Here is a 9229-nt window from a genome sequence, read left to right as displayed (position 1 = left end):
GGTGAGGTGTGACTTGTTTTATTTGTGGTTTATCTTTCGGTTCCTCTTCAGGTGCAAAGTGGAAACATCATGGTCTGTGGTCAGGGTCGTGGAAAGGGTCCAGTTCATCACCCACAGCAATGAGGAGATGAACTGGGTGGGCAGCGTGACAATGGTGTAAGGTGGTGTGCTGTCCAACATCCAGGTCGTGCACGATGTTTCGTCCTTCCTTTACACTCGATCTCCTCACTCCGAACACACATTTATGAGTCGTGAACTGTACACATGCAGTATGGACATCCCTTCAATGTATGAACCCCACAGTATTCAATAATGAAGCCGTGGCGACATTTATTAAAACCATCCTAAACCCTCGTCCCATGGAGACACTGCCAGTCCGTGTCTTGTCCATCAAAACTCCCTCTCCGTGTCTCCATTTATTCCCGTCTTTGTTTAAAACAAACCAAAGTTCTTCACAAATCATATTTCCATCCGATTCATGTATATCAGGGTATTCACTGGTTGTGAGTTGTGTGAAAGGTCGATTACACTTTCAAGAAAGGTGTGGTGGCTCTGAAAAGAGCCGTTGGTTGTGGTGGAGGCTGTGCCCACAGCCTTGAGACGAGCGGTTCAAGCTCGCTCTCCGCGGATACGTCGAGCCAGCTGGATGTCCTTGGGCATGATGGTGACACGCTTGGCGTGAATGGCGCACAAATTCGTGTCCTCAAACAGACCCACGAGGTAGGCCTCGCTCGCCTCCTGCAGCGCCATGACCGCGGAACTCTGGAATCGCAAATCGGTCTTGAAATCCTGTGCGATTTCACGGACGAGGCGCTGAAACGGCAGCTTGCGAATGAGCAGCTCGGTGGACTTTTGGTAGCGACGGATCTCACGCAGCGCCACAGTTCCGGGCCGGTAACGATGCGGTTTCTTCACACCACCTGTGGCTGGAGCACTTTTCCGCGCCGCCTTGGTCGCCAACTGTTTTCGCGGCGCCTTTCCACCAGTCGATTTACGGGCGGTCTGCTTGGTTCGGGCCATGGCGAAAAACACCAACAAACTGCAAAGTAAACGGCAGAAAATGAAGTGAGGTGATTACGGGCGGGTTGATTTTATATGCGTCCCGAGACGCTTCGACCGTTTGCCATTGGCTGACTCACAACCTTTCTCATTCGCTGAAGAATTAAGCCCCACCTACCGGTTCCACCATTGGTCGAAATTTCAATCTCCGCTCTCCATTGGCTGAAAGCCGAGCCCGATGTGATCCGATCTGCGAGGGAAAGCTCTGTCCGCCCTCCTTCGCTCGTTTCTCCCACCAATATCAACCCTGAGCCCCTTTCGGCCTGTTCACCGCGTCCATGAACGAAGAGCAAAAAGAACGTCCTTGCTGAATGTGTGTGTGTGTGTGTGTGTGTGTGTGTGTGTGTGTATGTGTGTATGTTTGTGTATATATGTGTTGACGTGTGGATGTGTGTGGATGTATGTGTGCGTGTGTGTGTACGTGTGCATGTGTGTGTATATGTGTGTACGTGTGCATGTGTGTGTATATGTGTGTACGTGTGTGTATATGTGTGTGTGAGTGTGTGTGTGTGTGTGTGTGTGTGTGTGTGTGTGTGTGTGTGTGTGTGTGTATATTTATGTGTATGTATGTGTATATGTATGTGTGTATATGTGTGTGTGTATTTATGTGTGTGTGTATATATGTGTGTGCGTGTGTACGTGTGTGTACGTGTGTATGTGTGTGTATTTGTGTGTATATGTGAGTGTGTATGTGTATATATGTGTGTGTATGTATGTGTGTGTATTTGTGTGTGTGTATATATGTGTGTGCACGTACGTGTGTATGTGTGTGTGTGTGTGTGTGTGTGTGTGTGTGTGTGTGTGTGTGTGTGTGTGTGTGTGTGTGTGTGTGTGTGTGTGTGTGTGTGTGTGTGTGTGTGTGTGTGTGTCAGTGTTTGTTATCTCAATTCGTGGGGTTCAGAAGGTGGGAACAACTCAAAATAACCTCTTTTTTCAGGGAAGGATCACGATTCATGAACCAAATTGTGAAACTTCGTTCTCATCGCCTCGTTCCAAGGGCTCCATCAAGATCTTCACTCCACCTCTGAGAGCCTCCGTTTGTCGGTCGTTGCTCCCGGAATGATATTTAAATATTCAGTCAGGGTTTTCTTTATCGTTCCTGTCGCTCATACGATCACTGGTAAAATTTCAGCTTTTTAACATTTCCAAGTTCTTTTGACCTCATTTTTCAGATCCTGGTATTTGGTGATTTTCATGATTTCTGTTGAATTTAGTCCAAAGTCAATGGGAACTGAAACGTCCATCAACAATGATGACTTTTCCTTTTTGTGTTTGAGCACCATGTCCGGACCCAGTGCGTTGTTTTCAATGTCCACACTTGATGGGATCGTCTTGTCATCCGTGATCACATGTTCATTAATTATGAAGGATCGGATTTGGTTTGTGTTTCCATGATTGTTGTGGAACCGGAATGTTGAAATGTTTACAGATGGACTTGTGGATTACTCCACAGACGCTGTCGTGTCTTCCTGTGTACAACTGTTCCGACATGAGTTTTTAACATCCCGACAGGAGATGACTGTACTGGTACTTTGTGTTTCTTCCCCAGAAAACTTGCACTTGTCCGATTGGCTCAATCCCACCATTTTCTTTAAAGTCATTGGTTGTGTCCTTGGTCTTGGACATTTATGATTACTCATTCTCCATCCCAACTAATTTAACCTCTTTTAAGCTATCCATTCCAAAGAACATTCTTTGTCAATTGCTATTCTGTCAAGATCTTTATAATTCTTTATGCTCTTTTATCATTCTCCCATTTGTCAGAGTATATTTGCTGATATTTATTATCTTGCCAAAACGAAGTTTTGCAAGATATGTTAGTCAGTTTGTATTTTTTTTTTTTGTCTGTAATCACATATAAAAAATTCTGCAGAGCACAGTTATGTAACTTCGCATATCAGAGGCCTATAGAGGTCCCTTTCAGTGCACAAAATTTTGAAGGTCAAGGTCAAAGGTCAAGGTCACTTTGGCGCAAATCAGGAGAGTCGACGAAACCCTTATTTTTTGAGTAATTTTGATCGGATCGTCTTCAAACTTCATGGGAATATAGTTCATGGTCTGGCGCTCAGCTGATTAATTTTTGGTGGCGATTGGCCTTGACCTTCATATGTTTTTTTTTTTTGGTCTGTAATCACGTATAAATCACTCTGCAGAGCACAGTTATCTTTGGAAATTTTTGTAACTTCGCATATCAGAGGCCTATACGAGGTCCCTTTCAGCGCATAAAATTTTGAAGGTCAAGGTCAAAGGTCAAGGTCACTGTGTCGCAAATTAGGGGAGTCGACGAAACCCTTATTTTTTGAGTAATTTTGATCAGATCGTCTTCAAACTTCATGAGAATATAGTTCATGGTCTGGTGCTCAGCTGATTATTTTTTGGTGGCGATTGGCCTTGACCTTCATGGTTAGCGCCTCAGGTCAAACATATTTGACCCCAAGGTCAAATTTTCAAGTTTTAGGAACCATATCGTGTCATACCTCAAATTGAACACCTCGATGAGTGCTTTCTAGATATGTCAAGCTTGAGACATTATGACGTCATTTGGTAACGTTATGAGGCAAAAGCATATTTTTCATGGTTAATCTGTAGAATGATTCTCATAGGAATCTCTCGTAGGCAGATATTCCTCAAGGAGTCGCTCCTGGTGGATAGCAGCTCTGTTCACCTCAGTGTAACCTTGTATTTACACCACCTTGTATTTACCTTGATTAAAGGACAGGTGCCAGGTGTTTGACGAGAGTTGCATTGACAATCCTATAATACCTGCATTGTGCAAATAACGCGACGCCTCGCCCCGCCGACTCTGTGATGATGATGATCTCGTGGAGGAGCGGACGTGGTAGAAATCAACGTGGACGTTCAACGACTCTGTGATGATGATGTCGTGGAGGAGCGGACGTGGTAGAAATCAACGTCGACGTTCACCGACTCTATGATGATGATGTCGTGGAGGAGCGGACGTGGTAGAAATCAACGTCGACGATCACCGACTCTGTGATGATGATGATGACGTGGAGGAGCGGACGTGGTAGAAATCAACATCGACGTTCACAGACTCTGTGATGATGATGATGATGACGTGGAGGAGCGGACGTGGTAGAAATCAACATCGACGTTCACCGACTCTGTGATGATGATGATGATGACGTGGAGGAGCGGACGTGGTAGAAATCAACATCGACGTTCACCGACTCTGTGATGATGATGATGACGTGGAGGAGCAGACGTTGTAGAAATCAACATCGACGTTCACCGACTCTGTGATGATGATGATGATGATGATGACGTGAGGAGCGGACGTGGTAGAAATCAACGTCGACGTTCACCGACTCTGTGATGATGATGATGATGACGTGGAGGAGCGGACGTGGTAGAAATCAACGTCGACGTTCACCGACTCTGTGATGATGATGATGATGACGTGGAGGAGCGGACGTGATAGAAATCAACGTCGACGTTCACCGACTCTGTGATGACGATGATGACGTGGAGGAGCGGACGTGGTAGAAATCAACGTCGACGTTCACCGACTCTGTGATGACGATGATGACGTGGAGGAGCGGACGTGGTAGAAATCAACGTCGACGTTCACCGACTCTGTGATGATGATGATGACGTGGAGGAGCGGACGTGGTAGAAATCAACGTCGATGTTCAGCGACTCTGTGATGATGATGATGATGATGATGACGACGACGTGGAGGAGCGGACGTGGTGGAAATCAACGTTGATGATCGGAAAACCATGAGAGGCGTTTCCTCGGATCCGTTTGTGTTTCTTCCGTCACTTTGAGCTCTGAAATTCACGTGAATGATAATTCCATGCAAAATGTGCACAACCGTTTCAGGTACAAGTACATGTTGGCAAACGACATTTTCAATTCTCTGGACCTTTTGCCGTGTTTCACGGACCGACACGGCAAATCGAAGATCTGCTTTGACAGAACATTGCTTACTCGGACACGTTTTCGGGCTTCGACCAAGGCGTTTCTTCACTCAAGCTCTGATTTTCACGAGTGAAAATACCTTCCTTGATGTGACTTAAACGTCATAAAGTTCAAGGTGAAATGTGCACCTTCGTGTGGTCACCTTTGCAAGGCATTCAAACAAACAAGAAAAACATCGCTTTTCCGAGGCTCGTGTCAAGGTCATCTTGTCATGACCAGCACGAATGTCAAAATACTTGGTTCGGCCTAGGTCACATTTGCCACGGCGGCCGTGGGGTCTCCAAAATCTACGGCCACTAGCAATTATACGGCGGCCGCAGTATTTCCACGGTCACACAATGTAGCAGTCACAAATGTTTTTATTTTTCGGGGAGCTGCACGGCGTATTTATAAATTGTGGAGACCGAAAACGTGGGGTTGTCGTACGGTCTTTGATTTGATGTCACACGGTGACCTTAAGGGGGCCCTGCGGCGGCCATATAATTTTCAAGGCAGACGCAAGGTAGCCTCAAGGTGCCCGCAAGGCGACCGCAGGGGGCCCTAAGGCGAACGTGCGGCCGGCCAGACGGACGGTAACGAGTGCGTTAATTTTTTTTAATTTTTTTTTTTACCATTTATTTTTTCGGCTTGTCGAATTGCTGAGGCGAACGTAGAAATGAAATAAGTTATAACTGCGCATTATAATTCCACGACGACCCCTACGGCCTGTAAAAGATACCCAAACGGCGTAGGGCCACCCTGAGGCCACCGCAGAAACTCTGCGGCTGCCGTATCCTCGCCGGAGAGCAAATGTGACTTCGGCATTACCAACAGCACACGGCGATGAACAATGCTGAAAACATTTTCTTTATCCAAACGTGACCGATCGTCGACCCCCGTTTCTCCCCTGTTCTTGTGTCGTGCTTCGTGTGAGGTCCTGTTTGTGTCCCGATCTTGTAAACAAAACTGTTGCGATTTCTCATTGACACTTGACTGGTCAAATTCATTGCATGGCGTCCAAGGTATGTACAAGGATGCAGCAACTTCAACGGTCTTCCACGAGTTTAGGTGAGTTGAGACGAGAGTAAGGCAGAGGTCTGTGACTCAAGGAGTCGTTGAGGCATGGAATGTTCTCTCTGGAAAGGTCGTGGTAACGGAAACAGTCGATAAGTTTAAATTGGAATTACATTGATACCTGTAAGTATTGAAGATAGATGGGTATAGGGAGTTGACAGGACATTTCGGTAGCATGGATAGATGATTGTGTGCATCTGTGTTGAGTGTTGCCTGTAGGGTCTCGTCAAGTGGACTGTGGTTGATGTTGTATTTCCCCATTCCTGGAAAATAATAAAACAACAGAAGAACAAATATTTTGCATTTTTTTTTTTTTTGTAAATTGGTCTGGTGTTGATGTAGCGCAGGCATGATGGCCCGAATGGCCTCCTCCTGTATTCGGAGGGGGGTCATTTATAAATCAAAAGAGGTGGTGTTCACATTGTACAGGAATTTAGTGAGGGCCACATCTAGAATATTGTGTGTAGTTCTGATCATGACATCTCAGGAAGGACAGATATGCCATGGATAAGGTTCAACGCAGGGCCACTCAATTGATTCTGGGCCTTGCTGGACTTAGCTATGAGGAGCGGCTGAAGGAGACAGGGATTTATACCCGAGAAAGGAGGCGGTTATGATGGAGATGTTTAAGATCATGAAAGGTTTCGATAAAATAAGGGCAGATTAATTATTCAACAGAGTAGACAGTGATAGGACCAGTGATAGGATAACCTGAGAGTAAAGAGGAGGAGAGTTAAGACGGAAGTAAGGCAGGGGACTTTCACTCAGAGATTAGTTAATACATGGAAAGGTAGTGGCAGCAGAAACAGTGGTTAAGTTTAAATTATAATTAGATAGGTACCTGGAAGTTATGGAGGTAGAGGGGTGTGGGGATGTTGATCAGATTTTTCGGTAGTTTGAGCATTGATGGGTGATGGTGCACATGTGTAAAGAGTGCTGTTGGTTGAGGTCAGTCGGGGGAGGGTTGGGGGTTGTGTGGTTGATGTTCTTTGTTTTTAACCAAGCCCAAAGGGAAAGAAGCAAAAATACAAAAACTACAGAAGCTAAAATAAAATTAAAAAAAAACAACAATTAAAAAAAAACAATGATTTCTTGAATTAAAAACTTTTTTTCCATTTTCTTTCTTGGATCTTGTGTCGATAAATGAGTGTGGTGTTCGCACAGGAATGATGGGTTGAATGTCCTCCACCTGTGTTACATTTCCTTGTATTTAATATCCAAACGATCAACAAAATATCCTTCGATTAGTTTGAAACTTTCACTGACAAACCAGACATTATCTGCCCAACAGAAACTTTCCTCTCCCAAGACGTGTCTGACTCCCAAGTATCTCTCCCTGGCTACTCCCTCTTACGGTATGACAGACCTGAGCCTCGTACTGGTGGAGGTGTTGCTCTCTTCATCAAAGACTCTATTCCTCACTCTCCATGCACTGCTCTCACTCCCCCACACCCCCAGGAATACCTCTGGCTTCGGCTTCCCTCCACTCCCACCTCATGTTTATATGTGTACTGTACCGTCCACCGAACAGTGATGACTCCATCTACACCTCACTATCCGAAAACATGGACCATCTTCTATCTTCTCATCCAAACTCTCTCTTCCTCTTATGTGGTGACTTCAATTGTCATCACGCCAGTTGGCTAGGTGTGGGTACCTCTCTCACCTGCCATGGCACCTCAGCAACAGCTTTCTGCGACTCATTGGGACTGACTCAATCGGTCAACTTCCCGACCCGGATCTCAACCAATCGTACTCCATCTCTTCTGGATCTGATTTTGACAAATTTCCCTGACAATATCTGCTGCTCTTCCTTTGCTCCAATTGGTTCTTCTGACCACGTCCTTGTCAAAGTGGACATCTCTCTGGCTGTTATCAGAGAACCACCTCACCGCCGTCGAGTCTGGCATTTCACTCAAGCCGACTGGCAGGGTCTCCGAGCAGCCATCAAACTTACAGACTGGTCTCCTATCACTACTTTCTCAAACATCAACTCATCCTGGGAATTCTTTCAAAGAAACTTGCTCTCCCTCATGCACAGATTTATCCCCTCTCGTGTTCAGTTGTCTTACCCTTCCTCCCGCCCTTGGTTTACTGAAGCTTGTGGCGAGGCAGTTGTCCTGAAACAACTTGCCTTTGCCTCATGGAAAGCAAACCCAACTGAGGGCAATCTCAGTTCTTTCCACAAAGCTCGGAACAAGTGTGTATCTACCCTCAGGAGAGCCAGAAAACAACATCTTTCTCATCTCAAGTCTGAACTCTCAAACCTCTCTCCCTCCTCAAAATCCTGGTGGCGTTTAATCAAATCTGTTTCTGGTGTATGTTCCCCCTCCATCCCCTCCCTTACCTCAATGGCCGCACTGCTGATTCCACACGTGATAAAGCTGAATGTCTAAACTCGGTGTTTGCAGCTAAATCTTGTGTCCTAAACCCATCACTATCTCTACCCACTTTACCCAGTCGCACCCAACTGTCCCTGGACTCTGTATCCTTTTCTCCTGACAAGGTGGAGAGCTTTCTTTCAAACCTCGAGTCAGATTCTGCAACCGGTCCAGACGGCATCAGCCCACGTGTCCTCAAAGCCTGCTCTTCTGCTCTTGCTCACCCTCTCTCTGTTCTATTCACCCTCTCATTTGCCCAAGGTCATCTGCCATCTGCTTGGAAATCTGCTGACATCACTGCCCTGCATAAAAAAGGTGCAAAAACAGATCCCTATAACTACAGACCAATCAGCCTTCTCCCAATCATCAGCAAGGTGATGGAATCCATCATCGCCTCAGATATGAAATCCTTCCTCTTCTCCAATGGCTTGATTTCCAATCATCAATTTGGTTTCAGACCAGGTCACTCTACCCTGGATATGCTGCTTCTGCTCTCCCATCAATGGATGGAGGTCCTCAATGCCAGACAGGAAATCCGAGCCGTATCCCTTGACATATCACGTGCTTTTGACACAGTCTGGCACCCTGCACTACTCACCAAACTCTCTTCCCATGGTATTCAAGGCCATCTCCACTCATGGCTCGCAGACTTCCTCTCCTGTCGCAGTCAACGTGTGGCCCTAAATGGAGTTCTTTCATCCCCTCTTCCTGTGCAGGCTGGAGTTCCTCAAGGTAGCGTTCTGGGCCCTGTTCTTTTTCTGGTTTTCATCAATGATCTCTCGGACTCTCTG

The 9229-nt window shown here is 46.0% G+C and overlaps 1 protein-coding gene across 1 annotated transcript; it reads right to left on the bottom strand.

The window, feature by feature from the left end:
- On the bottom strand, positions 1-1286 carry LOC147008597 (histone H3). The gene has a single exon (XM_085863647.1). The coding sequence runs from the start codon at positions 1018-1020 to the stop codon at positions 610-612; it is 411 nt and encodes a 136-aa protein (XP_085719773.1). The 5' UTR covers positions 1021-1286; the 3' UTR covers positions 1-609.
- Between the last annotated feature and the right edge of the window lie 7943 nt (positions 1287-9229).

Source organism: Eptatretus burgeri, chromosome 18 (assembly GCF_056783735.1).
Source record: "Eptatretus burgeri isolate ZD-2024b chromosome 18, Ebu_testis_v1, whole genome shotgun sequence".
In the NCBI taxonomy this organism is placed as follows: Eukaryota; Metazoa; Chordata; class Myxini; order Myxiniformes; family Myxinidae; genus Eptatretus; species Eptatretus burgeri.
Note: the sequence above shows the minus strand (reverse complement) of the source record. Positions and strands in the feature narration are given on the sequence as shown.

What these genes read in the sequence shown, in the direction of transcription:
- LOC147008597 (XM_085863647.1), bottom strand. Translation starts at nt 1,020, where the DNA reads ATGGCCCGAACCAAGCAGACCGCCCGTAAATCGACTGGTGGAAAGGCG.